The sequence below is a fragment of the Lampris incognitus genome, chromosome 3, assembly GCF_029633865.1.
Source record: "Lampris incognitus isolate fLamInc1 chromosome 3, fLamInc1.hap2, whole genome shotgun sequence".
Taxonomy (NCBI): Eukaryota; Metazoa; Chordata; class Actinopteri; order Lampriformes; family Lampridae; genus Lampris; species Lampris incognitus.
This window is the reverse complement of record NC_079213.1, coordinates 11297179-11322243: the sequence shown is the minus strand read 5'-3', so window position 1 is coordinate 11322243 and position 25065 is coordinate 11297179. Positions and strand designations below refer to the sequence as shown.

At 43.9% G+C, this 25065-nt stretch overlaps 1 protein-coding gene across 1 annotated transcript in view; it reads left to right on the top strand.

The window, feature by feature from the left end:
- The window catches only part of pcloa (piccolo presynaptic cytomatrix protein a), a 94649-nt gene that overhangs the window by 33923 nt on the left and 35661 nt on the right, over positions 1-25065 (top strand). The window contains exons 4-9 of the mRNA XM_056277081.1: positions 7656-7862; positions 8353-8360; positions 11409-15499; positions 15884-17427; positions 19578-21648; positions 23653-23700. Of these exons, the coding sequence (XP_056133056.1) occupies positions 7656-7862; positions 8353-8360; positions 11409-15499; positions 15884-17427; positions 19578-21648; positions 23653-23700 (7969 nt within the window). The remainder of the gene's footprint in view (positions 1-7655; positions 7863-8352; positions 8361-11408; positions 15500-15883; positions 17428-19577; positions 21649-23652; positions 23701-25065) is intronic.

The following is a 25065-nucleotide window of genomic DNA, read 5'->3' as shown; positions in this document are numbered from 1 at the left end:
CATGCGGCTTCCCACCCGCAGACACGGCCACTCGGTTCTTTAGGGACACCTGACCAAGCTGGAGGATTCGAACTGGCGAGCCCTCTGTTTATAGGCAATGGACTAGACCACTACACTACCCAGACCTAATTGGACCAATATTCAGTCACTTACAGATGGAAGCAAAGGATAACATTTGTACACTCAATGTGTTGAGAATTTACAGGAATATATTTACAGGAATACACACAAATGTATCCACATTTGTGTGTGTGTGTGTGTGTACTGTTGGGATGTACACAGATGTATATCAGTATAGCTGCATTCTAAGCGCATTCTTGGCAGTCATGCACTCGGCCGTCTCTTCATTTCCTATTGATTGAATTGCAGATTTAGACGGTTGTGATGTTAAGCTTGTTAAGCAGCAGCTGGCACCGACCGACCTCAGATGGACGTCAGGTTCTGCTTCCCTCTATACCTATATGCTGCGTTCACATGGAATCCAGTAAATGGCAGACGACAAACCGGAAGTCATTATTGCAGATGAGAGCAGGACAGTAAAATCAGATGGCGCCGGTTAATTATGCCGACAGCGGCAGACGGCACTGCCGTCCAGAGTTGATTTATTTTAAGTTTTTGTCGTCCTCCGCGACAGAATTTACAACCGGATGTAACATACCGCATCACAAAACAGAAAAGGTGGCGAATTCATTTAAAAGGTATATGGATTGACAGAATTACTGTATATAATTGAATAAAACAAACACAAAACACATTTGTACAATTTAATTAATTTTTTCCCCCTGCAGACAACATCACCATAGCAACCCATGTAGTTTTTTTCTTACCATCCTGCCGTTCCGTCGCATAGTTTGTGGTTTTTCCTGTTTCGTTGTGCCAGCTGCCATTTACCATTCCCCGGATTCCATGTGAATGCAGCTTTACCCGCTTCTCCCCCCCCACCTCTCCGCTACATCCTCCTCACTCTTCCCCCTTTTCCCTCCTGTTTTTCATCAAGCTGCCCCTCTTTTACCACCATCCCCTCCTCGTCCACCTTATCCTCACTTCCATGCGTTATCACTTTCCTTCCCCCCAAATTTTTGCCTCCTCTCTCTGTTCCCCACGCTCTCATTTGTTCTCCTCCCTTTTGGCAATGCTCGCTACTCCCTCTCCCTCTCCGTCATCTCCCTTCGGTGCCCTGGCTTGATTTAGGAAGAGCTGAAACCCTTGCAAGAATTCCTCCTTGTAATCAAATGCTTCATAGCACCTGCTGTCCCCAAAGACCAGAGACGACACGCTGATGGGTATAGCCCATAAATATAGTATATCTATATTTATTTTTTTTTGGGTGGACTTTTCCCCCCTTTTTCTTCCCTATTGTACCTAGCTAATTACCCTACTCTTCCGAGCCCTTCCGGTCACTGCTCCACCCCCTCTGCCGATCTGGGGAGGTCTGCAGACTACCACATGCCTCCTCTAATACATGTGGAGTCACCAGCCGCTTCTTTTTATCTGACAGTGAGGAGTTTCACCAAGGGGAAGTAGTGCATGGGAGGATCATGCTACCCCCCCCCCCAAACAGGCACCCCGACCGGCGACCAAAGGCGACGCTAGTGCAGCAACCAGGACACATACCCACATCCGGCTCCCCGCCTGCAGACATGGCCAGTTGTGTCTGTAGGGACACCCGACCAAGCCAGAGGTAACACTGGGGTTAGAACCGGCGATCCCCGTGTTGGTAGGCAGTGGAATAGACCGCTAGGCTACCTGGATGCCCCCCGTGTTTTTTATAGAGTTACTTTCAGAAACTTGTTTGGCTTGTTTCAGTGTCCTTGGAGGAATAATGAGGAAGATGTGATGTTCAAAATTCTCCATTTGGATGCCTGTGTGTGTGTGTGTGTGTGTGTGTGTGTGTGTGTGTGTGTGTGTGTGTGTGTGTGTGTGGGCGAACAGGTTGTCCTTATGCTCTGCTGCTGTGAGACTCAGTAGTACGAGTGGATGTTAAGTCAAAAAATCAATCCCCTATGTAGATACTTTTGCACCAGCTCTTATACACACACACACACACAAAAACACACAAAAGACAGTATGCAACCTCACTGCATGCGTATGTGTACTCATAGGTAATGTTTGAACTGTGAACATGACTCTGATGGGTATGAATCACCCATGCTTCGTGCTTACATATGTACACACACACACACACACACACACACACACACATCTATTTGCCTTAATTTATATGATGACTGATTTGCTCTTTTTGTTAGACGTGAGTCCTGATATTTTGAAGATGGTTGCTGGGCATCTTCGCCTGAAATTCTGATCCTTTAGCCTCGAGGAGGAGGTATGTCATTCCAAATGGGTTGGAGAGTGACTCAGCTGCACACAGCAGTCAAAAGACACACACCGAGATGACGCAGATCTTGCGGCTTTGTGTGACATTATTGTTATTTTGCCTGTGTGTGCGTTTGTCCGTATGTGTGTGCGACCCTGGTCGTGTGATGGGGGCGGTCTAGCCTTTTACAGCACCCACTTAGTTGTGAGGCGCTAACGTCAGCGATGACAGAGTCAGAAGTGGCTGAGCCAGGCTGAGTGGCCGAGCTCGTCGGATTCCCTGTCGGCGGCCATCTTTCTCTCTCCTCCCTACAGCTCGCTCTGATATAATAGATAATGAAGTGCAGCTGGAGAAACCCCCTTTGCTAGTGCTACCATGTGGGTGGTGGGGTGGTGTGTTGACAGCAGCAGCCATGACAAAACACACACACACACACACACACACACACACACACACACACACACACACACACACACACAGTATATCATCATGTAAGTCTACGTAGTACATCCCCTCTGAGGATGGAGAGTAGGATTTCTCTTATTATAACTCGGACATGGCGAGAGAAACGGCTGTGTGAAAGTGCTTTATTGCATGGCTGCTTCATTTTATGATCTTTTGGTGCCTGGCCATCATTTGTCTGTCTGTCCATCCTATGTCTGTCTCTCTGTCCGTCCTATGTCTGTCTGTGTTTCTCTCTCTGTTTCTCCATTAAAAATAATCTCACTGTTTCCGTCACACATTATACTCAGCTTTTGCCTCGCTCGTCTCTTTGCTGCTTTTTCACACCCAGTGGAGTTGCTTCAGGCTTTTTTTCCCCCTCTGCCTATTTATATTGTTGTGTCAGGAGGAGGAGGTGTGTGTGTGTGTGTGTGTGTGTGTGTGTGTGTGTGTGTGTGTGTGTTACACAGTTAAGGCGTGACTGTGCGTCAGAAGGTGGCTCATGCCTTATTTACCCCCTGCCTCTGCCACTGTGGCGAGACCTGCCATGCAGTCACTCCTCACTCGGTCTCATCCTCTCGCTTTTCTCGCTCTCTTCCTCTACCCCTCTTTGTCTACCTCCACCCTCCTTCCCCCCCCCCCCCCCCCTCTCTCTCTCTCTCTCTCTCTCTCTCTCTCTCTCTCTCTCTCTCTCGCTCTGCTTGGAAAGGGGCCTATTTGTGCTGGGTGGCTTAACAGGCCTGTGATCTTCTCCGAGGGCTGAATTTAGCATAAACCCCACTGTTAAGCCAGCCAAAGGCATGCATAAGAGGGTGTCACCGAGGAGCAGAGCTACGCAGGCAAACGCATGTGGCCATGTGGGAAATGAAGTGGCTACGTCACAACGAGCGCTCGACAGAAACGTGCTGACTTGTTACCACTGCGGAGACATTGGGAATGGAGGGAACAATTTGTGTGTGTGCGTGCGTGCATATGTGTGTGTGTGTGTATGTGTGTTTGTGTGTGTGTGTGTGTGTGTGAGTGAGCATATTCAAACACACACGTTTGACTGTGTAATTGTGTCTGTGGTGGAAGCCCATCAAAGTCTCAGAGGAAACTTGAGATAAGCTTGAATTTCTTTGAAGAATTTGTTTTACTTATGAATTATGAAAACACTGTTCATCACGCTTAATTTAAGGCCCTAGAAAAATTCAGTATGTTGTAACACCAGTGAGTCAAAGATATTTGAAGTTTTGGCTTTAGAACTTTTTTTTTTTTTTTTTGGCGAAATAGCAATTTTCTCTTGAATCCAAAGTGCTGGATGTTTCTTATAACTTTTGAGTTTCATTTCCTGTTGTATATTAAACTATTTGATATAAGTCCTACTTAGTGGCTCAAACGTCTACATCGTGGTCCTCAGTCTCTTTTTTTAATTAATGTTTATACCTTTTATTAGACAGCGACAGTAAAGAGGCAGACAGGAAATTGGAAAGAGAGAGAAAGAGGGGGGCATGACATGCAACAAAGGTCGAACCGGCGGCAGTTGCGACCATGTGGTATGCGCTGTAAACATCCAGCTACGGAGGCGCCCTGAAAAGGCCCTCAGTCTTGATATCTTCCTCTCGTGCACTATATGTTTACGTTGGCCATTCAGGATAAACTACAATGATAGGATAACTAAGGGACGACAGAATTACCGGAGCCCTGAGATGGCACATAACATCAGCTGTGCCAGCAATGTGTCTGTTGGTTGCCTCGATGTGCTGCTGTTTCATGACACAGCAGTTAATCTCGGAGCTTTAGGGACTGCCCACATCCCCAGTGACTGAAGGGAGGAAATGATGCTGAAAATAACACACAAATGAAATAAACAGATCACTGCAAATATTAAAAGTGCCCCCATCCCGGGCATCAGTACAACAATTAAAAAAAAGGGAACAGAGGAAAATTGGTTTCAGATGTGTACATTCTGCTGCCATAGGCACAACACACACACACACACACAACTATAATTTCACATAGAGACATATACACATTCAAAAACGGTCACATAGAGACATACACACTCAAATACAGTATCTCTCGTAAGGCTGGTCCCTGAGATGTCCGGCCACCCAAGTCTTTCTGACATGCCTTGTTAAACTCCTGTCCCATTACCATGTATATTATGGATGGGCCCATCTCCCAGGGCCCATAAATGTAAAAAGCTTGCCCCAAATAGAACAACTTACACTAGCTGTGGTTACATGCACATTTTTTTCTATTCTGACTGAAATCATTCTGATTGAAGATTTCGGGTCAACTGTTTGCATGGGATGTGATCTAATACGGTCTGGTATTTACATGTGCTGATGCATTTAATTGGAACAGCCGTGTGACGTGTGCTGTATGACATTTTTTGTGGACTTCTTTGAATAGGTCGTTATTTCCTTACTGTCTAGGCATCCAATAATGTTCAGTTCTTTTTTCTTTTCTTTTTTTCCTCCCCAATTGTATTTGGCCAAATACTCCACTCTTCTGAACCGTCCCAGTCACTACTCCACCCTCTCTGCCAATCTGGGGAGGGCTGCAGACTACCACATACCTCCTCTGATACATGTGGAGGTGGAGTCACCAAGCGCTTCTTTTCACCTGACAATGAGGAGTTTCACCAGGGGGATGTAGCCCGTGGGAGGATCACGCTATTTCCCCCAGTTCCCCCTCCCCCCTGAGCAGGCGCCCCGACCGACCAGAAGAGGCGCTACTGCAGTGATCAGGACACATACCCACATCTGGCTTCCCACCCACAGACATGGCCAATTGTGTCTGTAGGGACGCCTGACCAAGCCAGAGGTAACATCGGGATTCAAACCAGGATCCCCATGTTGGTAGGCAACGGAATAGACCGCTGTGCTACCCGGATGCCCTAATGTTCAGTTCTTTAACAGTCTTCCTGTTCACTTTCTGGAGCAGCTGGCAGTCTTCACAGGGCATTGTATCTGATCCAGATGCAATTCAACTTTTGTGAGGTAGAAAGATGTCAGTCTCTCAATTGGCAGACCACGACTGACACTGGGAAGAGAATTCCAGAGTGTTTGAAGAGATATGACCCGGCAAAAGTCATTGTCTAGGAGCACTAGTTAGCTACTTTGGCTAAAAACAAACTGGTGCTAGCTAGCAGCAGACTCTGCTAGTGGTACAAACTCACGGATCAGCGATCATGAGCAAAGCCAGGAAAGCCCAATTTGAGTGTTAGGTAGCCACAGTTGAGCGGCATTAGAATCCATTCATAAATTAAATAATAACAGGCTGTATTTCCAGAAATCAGACAAAAAGCTCAGTGTTGAAGTATAAACAAAACTGTCGATCAGGGCCATCCATGGCTGAGGGTTGAGTCCACACGGTTCTTGCCACATACAGCACTAGCACTACAGAGTCAGAAACTTCAGTACGATCAAGTTCGTGCAACAATCGATGATTGGATAAAGTCCATAAAATAGTACAGGCAAACCATAAATCAAGGAAGCAGAGCAACAAACAAACAAACCTTCAGCTGACAACCGGAAATGACTGAGCAGGGTATGCACATGTGTAGAAAGAACACAGCCAGAAAGTAATCCAGTTAAATTGTTTACATGGTACAATTTTTCTTTTTATCGGTTTATGAAGAGGTTTAAACTACCCATCTGCAACCTTGTTTTGGGCCCTTTTTTTCTGATTTAGGTGTTTTATATTGAGCATTTTTTTCCATTTGGGCTTTTCACAACCAGGAAAACTGGTTCCAGAATGGCACCAACTCTTTGCTGGGCTACAGGAACAAACCGGGATTATCATGACCAACAAGGGCAACAATCAGTTCTGCCAAATAATGCATGCACCCCTTAACATGACATGTCAAATCAAATGATTTTATCAGCACAAACTTTATTTGGTCAACTTTGACAGAGTGAAGTTTTCACCCCATATTCATTTTTCCACACTTGAAAACCTCATTTTAGTATAACAATCTTAAATCCTATGCTTAAAAACACAACAAAGAACACCAAAGGGTTCCTAAGAAATATTGAGAGGTTAATCAAGGAAACCTTGTAAATTTCAGACCAATCACCCCACAAGAGAACAAGACAGGTTCTGTGAATTTTATAATGGCTTTATGAGAATTAAAAAAACCATCCATCAGCAGGGAAATAAAAGCCTGTTGTCTATAAGACCAGTCTCTTGAGATTTCCAGCCAGCTCACAGCAGGGTCTATGAGCATTACTGACCAGCCGGTGACCAGTTTGTCGAGCTTCTCAACCCCGAAAACGTTGGAGCAAATTTTCGATTTGTCATTAGTTTTTGTAAAATTGCCAATATGTGAAATCTGCACAGCTGATTTTTCCCCTCAACAATTCTCAGATGTGAATTTATTGATGAAATGGCACACGAAAATTGCATACAAAAATTGCACAAAAAAAAATCGAAATCCTCACTGTTGATTTCTTGCATCATCTTGGTGGAGAAGTGGAGACGGATATAGATTATACAGTGATGTAATGACGTGGCTCTCCAGCCAGCTCTAGCCTGTGTGAAAGCAATTTGGGTTTTAGAAGTTCACAAGGTGAACCAACTGTGAACCGGCACTAGCACCAGCCCAGAGCTAGAACTTAAGTTCGTGTTAGTGGAAAGGGTGTAACAGTGACACGGTAACTGCGTAGGAGCTGGGCAATATTTTGATTTCCCACAACAGTTATAGAAATAAAAAATAAAACATTTTGTTGTTATTTTTTTGCAGGGAATCAAAAGATTTGTCAAGTCATTCCATGTTAATTAAACTGGGCACTTGATATGAATGCCAAATGTTCTAATCAAGATATGTTAACCATAAAAAAATCTGCAGATGATTTAAATAGTCCATATTATCCACCTACAACATTTGTCACTTTCTTGTCTCTTACAGAAAGAATGGCTCTGCCTCAACTGCCAGACCCAATGGGCCATGTCGGGCCAGCTGGGAAACATGCCACCTCCATCCATGGTGTCCCCCAAGAAGCAACCATCTGCTTCTGCCCCTACCCCCTCCTCCACCCCTGCTGCTGCTGTTGTAGATAGCAAACCTTTGGTAGAAGCAGCAGAACCAACCCCACCACCTCCTGAAGCCAAGGTAGTGCCCGAACCCACACCCAACCCCCCAACCCCTGATAGTGCACCAAATCAACCTGTAAATGATACCCCTCTTGCTGATATTGCCCCTTCCACTGATAACAGCTCTCAGTCAAACAAACAAGAACAGCTCCAAACTTTAAAACCAATGTCCAAGGACTCTCCGATCCCAGAGAATTTAGCTGACAGCATCCCAAAAATCCCATCAGTTGAGCAACTGCAGAGTAGCTCTGAGAAATTAGAAGATAAGCAGCCTACAGCTGAAATGGCACCATATGATACAAAGAAAGAAGTACAAAGTGAAAGTGTAAATCTTCCCCTTTTAGAAGGTGAGCCTGAAAAGCCTTTACCCGATATAAGCACAGATGAGACGGTAGTTCCTGTTAAGGAAGCACCAGAGTCAAGCCCAGAGGCTACTCAGAGTGAAACTAAGGTAGAGGAGAGCTCCAAACCGGATAGTGAGGAAATAGAGCCCACACAAGAAAGGGCTTCAGAAGAGACAGTGTCTTCTCCTGCCTCTGAACCGGCCATACAGGAACTTCCTGTGCAGTCAGCTCCCGAGACTGAAATTACAGCTCCAGAAGAAGAGAAAATAGCAGCGTCTTCTCCTGCCTCTGAACTGGCCATACAGGAACTTCCTGTGCAGTCAGTTCCCGAGGCTGAAATTACAGCTCCAGAAGAAGAGAAAGTTGCAGCGCTAGAGGGGTGTGTTGCTCTACCTGTACTCCCAGAGATAGAGGAGAAACCTCAGGAAGTTGAGCCTCAACCAGCTCCAACTGAACATACAGAACAAACTATAGTTGATTCCACAGTTGATGTTGAACCTGCAGACATCACCCAGAAAACCGAGGCAGAAAGTGTAGCACCAGATGAGAAAAAAACGACTGTGGAATCAAAAGTAGAACTAGAAGCAACAGCAGATAAATCAGCATCCAGTGAGGATTATCCCATGGCTCCAGCTCAGGTTGTAGGAATTACAGCTCCTACCACTCCTGTCGATGAGGCAGAGCTTCCTAAACCAGTGGAAACCTTGCCAGAACCTAAGCTAGAGTCACCAAAAGATGTAGAAGGTGTAAAGGAATCTCCCTCAGTACCTGCAGAGAGAGAGAAGCCTTTTTCAGCTGGTGTTAATAAAATGGAAATTTCAGCATGTGTAGCAGAAGGGAAACCAGTAGAGAAAGGGGAAGCGCCAACTCCACTTACACCAGTTGTACCAGAGAATAAACCTGCTAATGTTCCAGCAGAGAGTGAAATAACGCCTTTGGGGAAAGCAGATGAGGAGGAGGCTGTTGAGGAAAGGGCATGTCAGGAGACAAAAGTTGAGGAAAAAGTGAATGAGGAGACAGTGGATGAAAAAATAACTGGGGAAAAAGTTGAGAGGAATGATGAGGAAAAACAAGTCAAAGAGGAGAAAGTTGAGGAAAAGCCTGTTGAGGAAAGTGCTGATGAGGTAAAGGTTGGTGAGGAAAAGAAAGCTGAAGAGAAGGAAGCAGAGGAAAAAAAGACAGTTACAGAAATGTCTGTTGAGAAAAGGATTGAGGAAAAAAACATTGAGAAGTCAGCCACTGAGCATGTGACAGCTGAGCAGAAATCTGTGGAGGAGAAATGTGTTAATAAAGAACCAGAAAAAACTTGCTTTGTGATAGATACTAAGAAAGATTTAGAAACAACAGGAGAGACAGCTCCACTTTCCGAAGCAGCCGAGCTAGCTGTTAATGAAGTTGATGAAAAAGTCTCAGAGGAGGAAAACCTGGTTCATAAAGAGGCAGAAGCAGAGGCAATAAATGAGGCATCCACTGCTACACAGGGCCCTATGGAGATAGCCCCACTAGCAGAGAAGGCCAAAGAGAGAGAAAAACCTAAATTTGAATCAGACTGTTTTGAACAGAAAGAGGAAAGTCAGACACCAGTAGATACAAAGATTGAATTAGCTCTCAGTGCAAATGAGGAAGAAAAATGCTCAGAGATGGTGTCATCCGCCTCTGTAGCTAGTGAGGCACAAGGCCTTTGTAAAGAGGAACCGACGCAGAAAGAGACGGAAGATGAAGCAGAAAAGACAAATAGCACCACTGAAAATAAACAAGAAGGGGAGAGGGCAAAGATGTCCCCAGCAGGCAGCAATGAGAGAGAGCCTGAGAAAGTTGTCGCGGAAGAAGTGTCAACCAAAGAGAAGGAAGCAGAGCCTGTTGCTATATCAGATATCCCTCCATCAGACAAAGACGTGAACAGAGCTGAGTCACAAGCTGTTGTTGATGACAAACAGAAGTCTATTTCAGTGTCAGAGGCAAACGTGGTCTATAACAAGAAGGGCAGTGTAGGGAGTGATGTCAGAGAGAGCACTATATCAAAGGAAGATAAAACAGCTGGAGTTGCTTTCGAAAATGAAAGTGTGTCTGTAGCTCTAGCCCCAGTAGCAAACCCTGATATTCCAGCTTCTGTAGTTAGTGAGCAGGACAAAGACAAAGGCTCAAAAGAAGAGAATGCTGACAAAGAGGAGAAAAAGGAGGCTGACGCTCAGCCCCTGGAAAAGCCCAGTGATCCAGATGCAGTGACGGAGGTGACTGTAGTATGTAGGACAAGTAGTGTGACGGTAGAAGGCTCAGTGTAGAAAACTTAAGTGGCTGGACGTTTAGTTGCTCCCATGAATATTTGAAAAGATGTGATGTGGTAAAAACAGTGTGCTGCATTATTGTTAAACTGGATTTTTCATTCTTCTGTGTTTGACAAATCCATCATGTTGTATTAAAGTCATCACCATTTACACTATCACTATACTGGGTAATGGATTGACATAAGTGTATTTTACCTGTCAACCATAAAACCCTAAAATCGTCAGACTTGTTAACTTTCACTTGTTGCACATTGATTCTTGAAGAGTATTATTCATCCTGGAATACATTACAATTTGCAAAAAAGCATTAATATGTACAGTGCAGCTAAACTTTACCATACACTGATATGCCTCAAGTCCTTCATTTTATTTTTGTGCTACTTATTGTAATAATTTGTCATGGGAACCCTATGTTTAAAAAGCAAACGCACACAAAAAAAAAAACCAAGACAGAAAAAACCAGTTGTCTCTTAAACGAAATCTAAACAGTAGACTGAATATGATTCTTAAAGTATGAAAAACAGTTTCATTATTGTGTTGCAACTAAATTTTATCAAGAATTTATTTTTTCAAGCTATTTTTTTCAAACTTTCAGGTTTTATTTTTTATTTCGAACATATAAAAAAGGAAAAACAGATAAAAACAAAATAATAATAATAAACTGAAATGAACAATAACCCTCTATAATAAACCTGTATAACAAACTCAATAAACAAATTCTCAGTTAAGAAATTTATTTAAATTAATCTATTCAAACCATTTGAGCATGCCTTCTTTTGCCTCTAAAAATTTTCCATCCACATTGTCTGCCCTTCAAGAATCAGTGTTCATACTGTGTATTCAATATACTCACTAATACCTATACTGTTTTTATGATAGTATGTAAGGAATTGCATTATAATTGTATCTTTCTTCATTCCAACAGTCGAAAGACATGAGGGAAACCCTGAAAGAGCCTCAAGAAAGAGAAATCACTGCTAAAGAGACAAGTCCCACCAGCCCCTCAGACCTAGCCAAGCTGGAGAGCACAGTGCTTCCTATTCTTGAGGCCCAGGCAAGCACACAACCAAAGGATGAGGAGGACAAACCTACTGACACCCTGAAAACTAGGCGTAAACTAGAGGTGGTTCCTCTCTCACCTGATTCTCCTATCTCAGAAGATGACAGAGAACTTTCTGAGAAGAATGATACCTTTGGCACTTCAAAGAGAAAACTGTTGGTACCCTTTGATATCAGGGGTGACTCATTGGATGACAGCAGTGAGAGCTTTGGAAAAGAGAGCCCCGTGTCTGGAGATGAGGAGGACTTTATCCGAAAACAAATCATGGAAATGAGTGAGAATGAGGATGCCTCTCTATCTGATGAAGAAAACCTCATCCGACGAAAGATCAAAGAGGAGGAGAAGAAACGGATGGGTCAGGAGAAACGGGATGCTACAGATAGGAGTTCATCGGGAAAAGTTAGACGACTTCTCAAGAAGAGCACAATAAGCCCGGAGGATGAAGATGACAAACAACTGCACTCATCTTTGGAAAAACCTGATGAGAAAGGAATAGCGGGAGAACCAGAGTCCAGAGATGGGGTGACAGAGAGTGGCATTGCAGTACGCAAATTCCGAACTATTGAGCTCAGTGCATCTAGCATTCCTGTGTGTGTTCCTAGTGATGATGGAGAGGTTGAAATGGAAAGTCTCACAGACTCACCCGATGACCGGTCAAAAGGTGAGGGGTCATCCAGTCTGCATGCATCCAGCTTCACTCCTGGTACATCGCCAACTTCCCTTTCCTCACTGGATGAAGACAGTGACAGTAGTAGCACAAGCCATATCCGCTCTGGGGAAGGGAAACAACACAGGAAAGCCAAACACAGACAACCTGGCCAAGTGCTGCCAACTATTGAAGACTCTTCTGAGGAAGAGGAATTACGTGAGGAAGAAGAGCTACTTAGAGAGCAAGAGAAACAGAAGGGCTCTGGAAAGAAATCCAAGAAAGACAAAGAAGAGATTCGAGCTCAACGGAGACGAGAGCGTCCTAAAACACCACCGAGCAACCTGTCCCCTATTGAAGATGCCTCACCAACGGAGGAACTGAGGCAAGAAGCTGAAATGGAGGAGATCAGACGGTCCTCTTGCTCAGATTTCTCCCCCAGTATCGAGTCAGAGCCTGAAGGGTTTGAAATCCATGCAGCAAAGATTGCAGCTGTCCAGAAAACTTATCAGTTGCCTATGTCAGTATCTCTTCACTCTCCAACTGATGACCAAAATGCTGACAAACCAATGAAAAAAATTCTCAAAACTGCTGACGAGGCTTATGAGGAGATCATGTTGAGGGCTAAATCTCCAACAGCTGAGAGGGAAGAGGTACAACCAGAGAAAGAGTCTCTTTATGGGGGCATGCTCATTGAGGACTATGCCTATGAAACCCTTATAGATAATAGAAAAGCTGAGTTGGAAGAGACTGAAAAAATTATTCTTCCGGCTCAGCCCAAAAAGCTGAGATCCCCAGATGAAGTTTACGAAGACATGATGAAGAAGAGAAAAGAATTTATACAGCTGGAGCAGGAATATCAAAAGATGCAGCCACTAACAAAAAACATCAAACCAGAGATAGTCTTGCAACCTGCTGAGAATGCAGCATCTGAGCACAGCACAGTAACACTTGGTAAGGATGGAAGGCCATTACTCGATGCCGAGGCTGCCTATGAAGAGCTTATGAGGAAGGTACTGACTCCTGGGACTAGTCCAACTCAACAGGAACCAGAGGTGGAAGGCACTGCATCAAGAAAAGCACTCCACCCTATTCCAGACTTAAAGGTGACACAGTGCTCTTCAGGAGAAATATCTTCTGATGAGGAGATGAGCGTAGTTAAGAGGGAAGAAGAGAGAAAGGATTCATCAGATGTACCATCAGTAACACCAGTGCCAGAAATGAAACCCACAGCAGTAGTTAGTCAGGTTTCTTCTTCTGATCAGCAACCACAGACCACCACAGTAGCATCCCAACCTGATGCTGTGGACCTTTCCAGTATACCGCTCAGACCATCAGCGCCTGTGATTGCCAGTGTATCACCCTTGCCTACAGTTCCTCAGTATACTTCCACAGTACCCAGTGTTGTATCAACTGCCCCACCTGTGCCCCCTAAGCCAAACATCTTACGCAGAGCTAACTCTCAGGAAAAAGCAGATGTACCATCTGCACCTCCACCACCTCCACCCACCCCACCAAAACCTACTGTTTTCCCCAGGAAAGCTCCAGTTCCACTTCCACCTCAGGCTTCAGCAACCCCACTCAGGCCAGAACAAGTAGCTGTGACAACAGCCCAAGGGCCATCTGTACGACAAGTGGTGGCACCAACATACAAACCTCATGTTCCTCCTCCAGTTCCCCCAAAGCCATCTATTCCTGCAGGTATGGGGTACAGTCACAGACCAGGGGATGGTTTCAAACCACCCATAGCACCAAAACCTGGCTCCCAGCCATCTTCGCCTGCTCATGTCCCACATCCACCAAGACCCACTGTACTTGCCACTGGCCCAGCAGACATAGCGCTGAATTTGAGTCCCTCTTCTGAAAGCAAGCAATTTCATCCCTCGCCAAAATCACCCTCTTCACCAAGATACGCCAGTAATCTTCGTGACACGTATGTTGTGATCACACTGCCATCACAGCCTAGTTCCCCTGTTGAGGGTGTCTCAACCCAAGCCCCTTCTATTCCTGGTCCAGCATCTCCTTCAAGACAACCTCCCCCTCAAAGTCATCAGCAGCAGCAACAGTCATATCCTTATCAGTATCCACAACCATCCTCTCAGCAAACAACCAAGGTACCCCTGGCATATACCCGAGTCACTGAGTCCATAGAAAGCCAAGAAATTTGCAGCCCAGAAAAGCATGTGTCAAGTTCTTGTCACATTATTGAGGCTGTATCTGCCAAAGCGCAGCCAGCTGTGATTATGCCAAACCTTGTCTCTCAAGTGGTCACCACAGAGGTCCAAAGAACCACTGTCTCTGTGGTGCATGAACGGACACCCCCCCCAGTGCCAGCTCCGAGGGCGAATGGTATTCCGGTCTCAATGGAGAAACCCCAGCCGTCACAGCAGAATGGACAGGTTTACCAGCCTGGTGAGGTGGTAGACCTTAGGACCATGAAGGTTGACCCAGAATCAGAGCTGAAAGGTGTGGATCTGTCTAATGGCTCAGAATCGAGACGTCAGTCCTGTGCAACTGACATCAACGCTCGTCAGAACAGTGCAGTTCAGTCACCTGTGGTCAACCTGAGTGCTGAATCATCAACTTTTTCCATAGTTACCGACAGCATCACCATCGTAACCTGTGCTGCCACTATTCAACAATATGACAGCATGAACACTTCCCAAGCATCTACTGTGCCCTTGCAACTGACAAAAAACAAAGCATTCGAGCCTGTTTCTCAAATTGTCTATCGGCCAATCGATTCTCAGCCATCGACTAGCTCCAATGTTGAAATCCCTATCAACCTGTCAGTTGGATCTAGTATAGGTGGAGGAACGCTCCAGTCTCCTCCTGTTACAAGCATTCCGACACGAGTTCTTGGTTGTGTGGCCAATGGATTAACTACTGGCACAGCTACAGTAGCAGGAGCCATGGACCTTAGCACAACAAAACCTTTTAACACTGTGGTATCAGTAGATGCTTCTTCAGCAGAAGTGGTCACAGCTGTGATCACAGAAGATGATGGCAAACCCGTGGATCTAACTGCAGGGAAAAGAGCAGTATGTTGTGATGTTGTATACAAACTTCCATTTGCGGGGAGTTGCACCACTCAGCAGCCTACCACACCTCTGCCGGAAGACCGTTTCGGATACAGAGATGACCATTACCAGTATGGCCGCTCACCCTATGGCATGAGAGGCTTTGGTGGAATCAAACCATCAATGTCTGACACCAATCTGGCAGAGGCTGGCCTTTTCCTCTATAAGAGCAAGAACAGCTATAATTTCAATGGTACCACAGAGGGTGCCGTAGACCTTACCTCTGCTAAGATTTCCGAGGCAGGTCAGTGGAGTGATATTGCAGACCTCTCCCTGAAATGTCAATTTGAACTGCCTCCACTTATTCATAGCTAATACATGTGGCATTTTTTGCTCTGATTTTTGCTTGTTTCGTTCATCTGTCATCATGATTTGCATGGACTTTCGTTGTTCTCTCTTTTTTTTCTTTTTTTCTTTTTCCATAAAGACATTTTTTTGCATGTGCCTGCATACTGTTGTATAGTGATTGGGCTTGTTGCACTCCTGGAGACTGAAGGGTTTTTCATTTTTTATTTTCATTTCCCCCCCCTTTTTATCATGTGGATGAAGCATGGTGTGCTGTCTACCTCTTCATTATTAAGATTATCTGCATTGTTTGGACTCAATTAATATTTTTGACTTTTGACAGGTGAAGCTGTGGATTACTCCAAAAAAGGGGCATATTCAGGAATGACAATTCCACCCTATTCCCAAGCCAGAGTCACAGGTGCTGTTGGTACACATTTTGGCACAAGCAGCGTCCTCAGATCATCAAATGGGATTGTTTATTCTTCTGTCGCTGCACCAGTCCCATCCACTTATGCCATTACCACCCAACCAGGCTCCATATTTAGCACTTCATACAACACTTTGTCAGGTATGCATACCAGTGACACTATGCCATCACTGTCTAACCTCCAAAACCTGCCACTCACACGCTCCCATAGCTTTCTCTCAACTATCTCCATCACTGCAGCTGAAGAGCAAGAGGATGCCCCGCTCAATCTGGAGATTTCCAAAGAGGTTAGTTCCACTGCTGATGCTGTCACCACAGCCATGTCCTCACTGTCCCTGGATACTTACACAGATGCATCCCTGGAGGCCATAGCTGCCTCACTGGAGGCTCTGTCCTCACCAATGGTTCCTGGGGACGGCCAGTACCAGGCAGAGCGTGAGAGGCTAGAGATGGAGAAGCTCAAACAGCAACGACTGGCCGAGGAGCTGGAGTGGGAGCGGCAGGAAATACAGCGCTTCCGTGAACAGGAGCAACTCCTGGTGCAGAAGGAGCTAGAGGAGCTGCAAGTCATGAAGCAGCAGATCCTTGCCCAGCAGGAGGAGGAGAGGCAGGCTCATCTCATGATGCAAAAAGAAACCTATGCCCAGCAACAACAGCAGCTTGAGCAGATTCAGAGACTCCAAGAACAGCTTCGGTTGCAGTTAGAGGAGCAAAAGCTTCGGCAGATGTACCCAGGTGGAGACATACCTGGGTACGGTCCACAGGAAGCAGTTGTTATTGGACCTGATGGTACAGTGCTTTCCAGAAAGATCACAGACAGCGGGTGCCAAACAGATGAAGAGGACGATTCTGTCAGCAAAGCCTACACAGCAGGGAGGAAGAAGAGGAGTGCTAAAAAGAGTGTTGACAGTTGTGTGCAGACTGATGATGAGGATCAGGAGGAGTGGGAGGTGCAGAACAGGGGCCGGCGAAGCCGGCCTCGTACCGCAAGAGGAGATAGAAGTGGTCAGTCAGATATGTCTCTCCAAGCCCACACAGAGATCTCCATACAGACTGACACAGAGGGAAACATCAGAATGGACACGAAGATGGAGCTCTCTGACTCTGAAAGAACCTCACCAAAGAAACGACCCACACCTCTAGAAATAGGTCAGTCTCCCAACCTCAAAGCTGACTCTTCCACCCTTCAGGCACCTCCAAAATCCCCTAAAGTGCTCTACTCTCCTATATCCCCTTGTATATCCCCGAGCAAATCCCTTGAGTTTGTGTCCTATGAGAAATCGTTGGGTGATACAAGCCCTCAGAAACTGAGAGGAGGCACCGAATCCTCTAAAGCCTCTCCGGCAAGCCCAAGGGGACCAAAGACCATGCAGAGATCCATGTCTGACCCTAAGCCCATGAGTCCAACAGGAGAAGACAGGTCATCGGCTGGCACGCAGTATGGCGATGGATATACTGTGAGTATAATGCATGTAATTCTCATAAATCCCAATTAGGACAAAAGATGCTTACAGTGGCAAATCATGATACGCCCATAAGTATGTTGATAATGCTTGTGTGAAGATGAATGTATTATTTCTTTTTAACTGTTTCCTGCTGGTAATACCAAAGGAGTTTTAGGATAAAGACTTTTTAACAATAAAAACTGTAGTACGGGACATATATCCAGCATGCACAGCTTTGAAACTGAAATGAAGTCATAGGGCAGTTTTGGTTCATTCTGGCTCATTATTGCAACCTCAGGCTTTATTCTCATGTTTGAGCCTGTTGTTCATTTTAATGTGATTCACTAATAGCATGCCCTTTCCAAGGCATTGCTGCAGTAAAGGAGATTTATTTGTATTGTCATGTAGCTTCTGAACTGTAGCCTGTAATACTGAGAGAATTTTCTGAAGGATTTGCCTCGTCTTCATACTTACTTCACAGTGCTTTGTATTGCAGTTTTGACATGGTATCCTGGTGGGTTGATGCACAGCAGTATGTTCCTTTCAAGCTAAATAAAATAAATTTCATCTCACTGATATAGCAGAGTGATATTAGGAAATTGAAGATCGTCACATACAGCATTAGCTGTGATAAGGTTATAAATGTATTCTTCATTTCATTTCATTATACATCACTTTGACTGATTAGCAGGCTGACCTTATTAGACTAGAATATATGTCTGAACTTTGGAACTGTCGAAATTAATGTTGCAGTGCTGTTGGATGTAAATCAGAAAAAGTACATGAGTCCTTTAATTTATGTGGTTTACTGCCATTATTATTATTTCTATTGACTTCCACTCATCCTCCATGGAGGCTATTCATCTGTGCGAGATCACACACGAGGAGATGACTCACAAGGCCTCCACTGAAGATAAGAAATGCTGTCTGGAATGTCAATAAGAATAAGCTATTGTAAAAGATGAAATTTAGTAGCACTCTATGTTAAAATTAATTCACTTCCTCCTCATTATCTTTTATGGGCAACACTTAAAGGAAACAGTCACAGCTAATGCTCTAATTTTATTTTGGGCTGCAAATATAATGCAAGGAAATGAAGTAGAAATAACTGAAGGATTTATTCCAAGGTTATACATTCTCTACTTAGGCTTATTTTGTTTCTAGCTCTCATGGGGTATGGAAGTCAGGTTTCTGGCTGGGCGATTGACTGTTGAGAATCTCATACTACATGCATAAAAAGGATGGGGGAAAAGCTGAGCTTGCAAGAAAATATTGAGCTGTCAGAGATTCACTGGGGCTTAATGTGTATAAATGACTTCTACTTCTTTTGAGACCAAGCTCAAGAGGCTAAAATTTAACACTAGAACGACCAAGCCGGTCATTTTGACTGTTTTGGATTTTCAAAGTTTAATAAATTTGTGGGGGGGAAAAAGATACAGACTTGCTGCTCCCTGAATGCTCCTAAAATTGCATATATTTGTATTAAAATGAGTTTTAGATCAATTGCACAAAAAAAGTTACGATAAGATCTACCTAACACATTCAAGTTCGACCATGTCTCTCTGAAAGTTAAATAGTTTAAAAATAGTATTATAGTTGTTAAAATGTTAATTTTTTATCAGTCATTTCCTAACAGACATATACTAACATATGCAATGCATTAATGTATCAATTGGGTATTTATCTTGACAGAATATCGAGTTTAAAAACCGGTGGTCATTTTGACCAGCCATGGTCATTTTAGGTGGGAGTGAAATCCTGGTCGTTCCAGTTAAGGAGCAGGGGGTAATATTTACGGGCAAGAATACACATCTTATTGGGAAGTACATAGTATGATCAATAAATGCTTTTTTTTCTTTTCTTCAGTAAGCTTTCTTACAATTCTCTGTTTTATTCATAACTTATTATAATTAAGGAAAAGGGGCACAACATTTTTCTCATGTTTTTGCCCATTTTTAATTTGATTCAATAATTGAAATGATAAAATATTTAGCAATTTCCTCATCTTGATTTAATCTGTGTAACAAGTTTCAGAGTGCATCATTCTTCATTTTTTGTAACAACTTATTCCTGTGGAGAAAAAAAGAACTACTATGTTTGAAGTTTACAACCTTCCAATCAGTCTCCCTGACCCCAGCTATTTGGGTTTTTTTTTCCCAAAGGGAAAAGGCTCAGGGGGCACACCAACAGGCACGCAAAAGAAGGTGAAGAGAACTCTTCCCAATCCACCATCAGAGGATGAGTCAACCACCAGTGGCCAGCCAGCATACAGCACAGGCTCTGCCCGCAGAAGAATGTGCCGAAATTCGAATATGGCACGTGCCAAGATCTTACAAGACATAGACCGAGAGCTGGACCTGGTGGAACGTGAGTCATCAAAGCTTCGCAAGAAGCAGGCAGAGCTAGATGAAGAGGAGAAAGAGATTGATGCCAAGCTGAGGTATTTGGAGATGGGCATTAATCGCAGAAAGGATGCATTACTAAAGGAGAGAGAGAAGAGGGAGAGAGCCTATTTGCAGAGCGTGGCTGAGGACAGAGACTACATGTCAGACAGTGAGGTCAGCAATATTCGAGAGACGAGAAGTGGCATCGGAGATGGTGAAGATGAAGAGATTGGAGGCCATGGTCTTGAACGTCCCAGGACAGCACCACAGTCTGAACTAGATGATTTTGTCCCACCTCAAACCAAACACGAGTATGGGAAATATTCCCAGTATCAGTACCCTCAAAGTCAATACCAGCAATCTCTCTACCAAACTCCCCAGTCCTACCCATCTCAATCCATCTACTCCTCTGTCCCCTCACTCACTAGTTCCCAGCAACAGAGCTATCACCAGATGCTTTTACTTCAGCAGAAAGCAGCCAGACAAGCAGCCCTCCTCTCAGAGCTGGACGCAACCAAATATGACGTCATCAGCCGCCAGCCTGACCCTACATCATCAGCCTTCTTGGGAGTCAAGTATGACAAATATGGCAATCACCTTGACCTGCGAGCCCTTGAGGGGGGAAGTATAGCAAGCAGCCCAATGTCAACTGTCTCTGAATCCTATTACACAGATGTGGATCACCATACACCACGGAGTTATATGTTACTGGAAGATGCTGCAGAATTGGCCAAGGGCTCCACCAGCCTGTCCTCATCCTACAGTTTAGCTGAGAGGGAACTAGCCAAAGCAGAGAAACTGCTACGCAGAAGTGCTGCGGATCTGGGGTCTACTGACTACTTGGGTTCAACCTCCAGGCTGCATACATATGGAAAAACCCCTGATGAAGAGGACTCCATGGAGGAGCCCTATGAGTTAAAGCTGCTAAAGCAGCAGCTGAAGCAGGAGTTTAGGAGAAGCACAGGTGGGACAGAAAGCCTGGAACAACTTACTGGTCTTTCTCATCACTACTACGCTCCTAGCTCTGGCATTTCCAGTTATTCTCAGAGACACTACCCAAAGTCTGAGAAATACAGCATCAGCCGGCTTACTCTGGAGAAGCAGGCAGCTAAGCAACTTCCAGCATCCATGCTGTACCAAAAACACAAAACTCCACTTATAGAGCCCAAGATTTCCTCCAAATATTCCTCTATTACAGACAACAGAGGTTTGGACACAGACTATAGCAGCTATCTGGGGTCTAGCACTGGGTCCCCAAGATCTAGCCGACTCATGCAGGATGAGATTACCTTCGGTCTACGCAAGAATATTGCAGAGCAGCAGAAATACCTGGGCTCCACCTTGGGGGCCAACTTGGCCGGGTCACTTAACCTTGGCCAAAGTTTGGGTCTTGATTCTGCCTATCCCAGTGGCAGTCGCTCTAGACCCTCATCCAGGCCTACTTCTTGCTATGGTCTGGACTTGTCCATCAAAAGAGACCCCTCCAGCTCCTCCCTTAGACTCAAGGGAGATGGTGAAACTTCTGGGGATGGGTCAAGCTTTCAAACACCTTCAGGTCGGACCAAACCCACCAGCCTGCCCATTGTGCAAAGTGGGCGTGGTCGAATCCCTATAGTGGCTCAGAACTCTGAGGAGGAGAGTCCATTGAGTCCTGTCGGTCAGCCAATGGGAATGGCTCGAGCATCGGCGGGACCTCTGCCACCCATTTCGGCTGATTCAAGGGACCAGTTTGGCTCCTGTCTATCTTTGCAGGACCCCCAGCAACAGCAGCATATCAGGGAGGAGCCCACAAGGGGTAGAGGCTATGCCCTGTTGGATGACCTTCAGGGCACCATGTCAGACAGCGAAGGTAAAAAACAGCCTCGCCAGTCACACTTTTCCTATTCGGTATTTTATATTTGGGACATTTATTGCATGCACTCAGCACTAATACTCCTTATTTTTAGCAATGCATATTACTCTAACATCTGCACGTGTCTGTCATTTCAAGTCTTTGTGTTTATGTATTTATCTAAATGAACATGTGGTATATTCTTTCAGAATATTAATTTGGATTAAGTTTTTGATTGCATGCATATTGGGTCTTTTTTCATCTTTCTGTTTTCCTTTGAGTCCAGTGTCTGCATGCATTTTATTTCTATCTGCATTCCAAATATATAGTTCACTGCATCACATCATACTGTACAGTATATCTTGGTTTTACAGCTACATTGTGTGGGAGGTAGTAGCCCTCTTCCAGTAGCATTAGCTCTGTTGTGGCAGCCTGTATTTTATTAAGAGCATGCTTGTCATCTCTAGCAACTTGAACACAAACTCTTGAAAAATGTAGCTTTGTTGTTTATGTCACAAAGAGGATTTAATTTTTAGTCTTTTAAATCCTGCTTGTTAGGTGCGCAGGGCTTGAGCAACAATAGCAGAATAAGCTTTCTTCAAAACTAAGGTCAGGGGCATCCGAGTAGCATAGTGGTCTATTCCGTTGCCTACTAACATGGGGATCGCTGGTTCGAATCCCTGTTTTACCTCCAGCTTGGTCGGGCGTCCCTACAGACACAATTGGCCATGTCTGCAGGTGGAAAGCCGGCTATGGGTATGTGTCCTGGTCGCTGCCCTAGCGCCTCCTCTGGTGTTTGGGGGTGGGGGGACTTGGGAGACTAGCGTGATCCTCCCACGCGCTATGCCCCCCTGGCGAAACTCCTCACTGTCGGGTGAAAAGAAGCAGCTGGCGACTCCATATGTGTCGGAGGAGGCATGTGGTAGTCTGCAGCCCTCCCTGGATTGGCAGAGGTGGTGGAGCAGCAACCGGGACGGCTCAACAGAGTGAGGTAATTGGCTGGGTGCAACTGGGGAGAAAAAGGGGTGAAAAAACAACTAAGGTCAGGGTTTGCAAGGAAAACACTTCTGTGTTATTTATGAAACAGTAAAAACAAAAGTGCCTCCCCAATCTTCAAAATGTATGTAATTAGTACAGGGCTTCTGATATGATATTATTTGTTTCAATAATAATAAAAAATAATAATGATTTATTCATTAATGAATTCAGCAATCTATTAGGTCATTGTTTGAAAGCTGATCTGTACAGTAGATGCTGGATGGTGTTGTCAGTGTGTTTTTGATCGTATATGCTGTGATATGTAGTGAAGATGTCTCTTTACAATCAGAAACTGGAACTGACGATCGATAGAGGGGTCTTGCATGTTTTGCATGTGCATTTCTTATGATTTCAATTGCATGTTATAATCTATGTACAAATAAAGATAAACAACACATCGCATGCCTTTGTGTAAATACTTGATCACATACAATGTATCTTTGACTTCTGTCTTGCTTGGGATATATTTATGCCTTCTTTTATAACCTTGACATGCTGCTTTCTTGCAAGACATACTTTATAGATGCTACTGCTAAGAGATTTTTTTCTTTTCATTTTGCTGAGGCTTATACATTTCAAGTACCTCCTTTTATTTTCAAGTATTATTTTAATGAGCATTGCTCATGCTTATTTTGCAGATTAAGATATTAATAAAACATTTCCTCATTATTGCCTTCTATATCCATACCAAGTAATTTTAAGTGTCTAATGAGGTGTTTATAAAAACAACTCAGAACTGGGAAAGATTCTGAGCTGAAGACGTTATACCGTAAATGGGGTTTGAGCATTTCAATTTTTAATGTCAAAGCTCACACTTTTCAGAATGACACTATAATTTATCCTTCTGGCTTGGGAGTAAAAGAAAAAGAAATTCCCACTTCTGAGTTGTCTTTAATGCAGCATTATTACTGTACATCGCCCATGTTGATGACATCATATGGGTCCCAGGATTATGCAATGTAAATCAATTTGCCTTGGTTCCAGCCCTAAGTGATTCCCTGATGGCTTTGAACAGAGACGATGCGACCAATGGTAGAGTATTAGTTCAATTCTCCAATTATTGTTAAGCTAACATCTTTATTAACCTGTATGGGGGGGGGGCACATCTACATAAAATCATGGCTAAATGTTGGGAAAGTTTAGGGCAGTCAACAGATGGCAGACAGTGACCAGACGGAATTTGACATTTTTGAAAAAAAAAATCGTCAGATTGATTCCCCGGTATCTGGTGAAACGAATAAGCATTTCTGCATTTTACTTTGACGCACAAAACCTAAAAATTTAAATTCAAAGCATGTCACACATGACACATTCTGAACAACTGGCCAATTGATGTAAAGGGGATAATTAAAAAAAAACCTCAATATGTACCCAACATGTACACTCATAAAAAAAATTAACACACCAAAGTGTTTTATTTATTTTGGTTCACCCTCACAATAACTATTTTCCCTGTCATTTTGCAATAAACTGACGCCATTTTGTTGCTTTGTGTATCCTTATTCATGTTCACGCCAGGGATCTATGATGTGAAGCCAAATTAAGCCTCTGTGAGCTGTTGCTCGCGCCCCTGCATTCACTTTAATATCTGCTTCTCCATCCTAATAACAAAATAACACTGCGTTCACATTAATATCTACTTCTCCATCCTAATAACAAAGTAACACTGCGTTCACATTAATATCTACTTCTCTATCCTAATAACAAAGTAACACTGTGCTCACATTAACATCTACTTCTCCATCCTAATAACAAAATAACACTGCGTTCACATTAATATCTACTTCTCTATCCTAATAACAAAGTAACACTGTGCTCACATTAATATCTACTTCTCTATCCTAATAAAAAAGTAACACTGTGCTCACATTAATATCCGCTTCTCCATCCTAATAACAAAGTAACACTGTGCTCACATTAATATCCGCTTCTCCATCGTAATAACAAAGTAACACTGTGCTCACATTAATATCTGCTTCTCTATCCTAATAACAAAGTAACACTGTGCTCACATTAATATCTACTTCTCCATCCTAATAAAGTAACACTGTGCTCACATTAATATCTACTTCTCTATCCTAATAAAGTAACACTGTGCTCACATTAACATCTACTTCTCCATCCTAATAACAAAGTAACACTGTGCTCACATTAATATCTACTTCTCCATCCTAATAACAAAGTAACACTGCTCACATTAATATCCACTTCTCCATCCTAATAACAAAGTAACACTGCGCTCACATTAATATCTACTTCTCCATCCTAATAACAAAGTAACACTGTGCTCACATTAATATCTACTTCTCCATCCTAATAACAAAGTAACACTGTGCTCACATTAATATCTACTTCTCCATCCTAATAACAAAGTAACACTGCTCACATTAATATCCA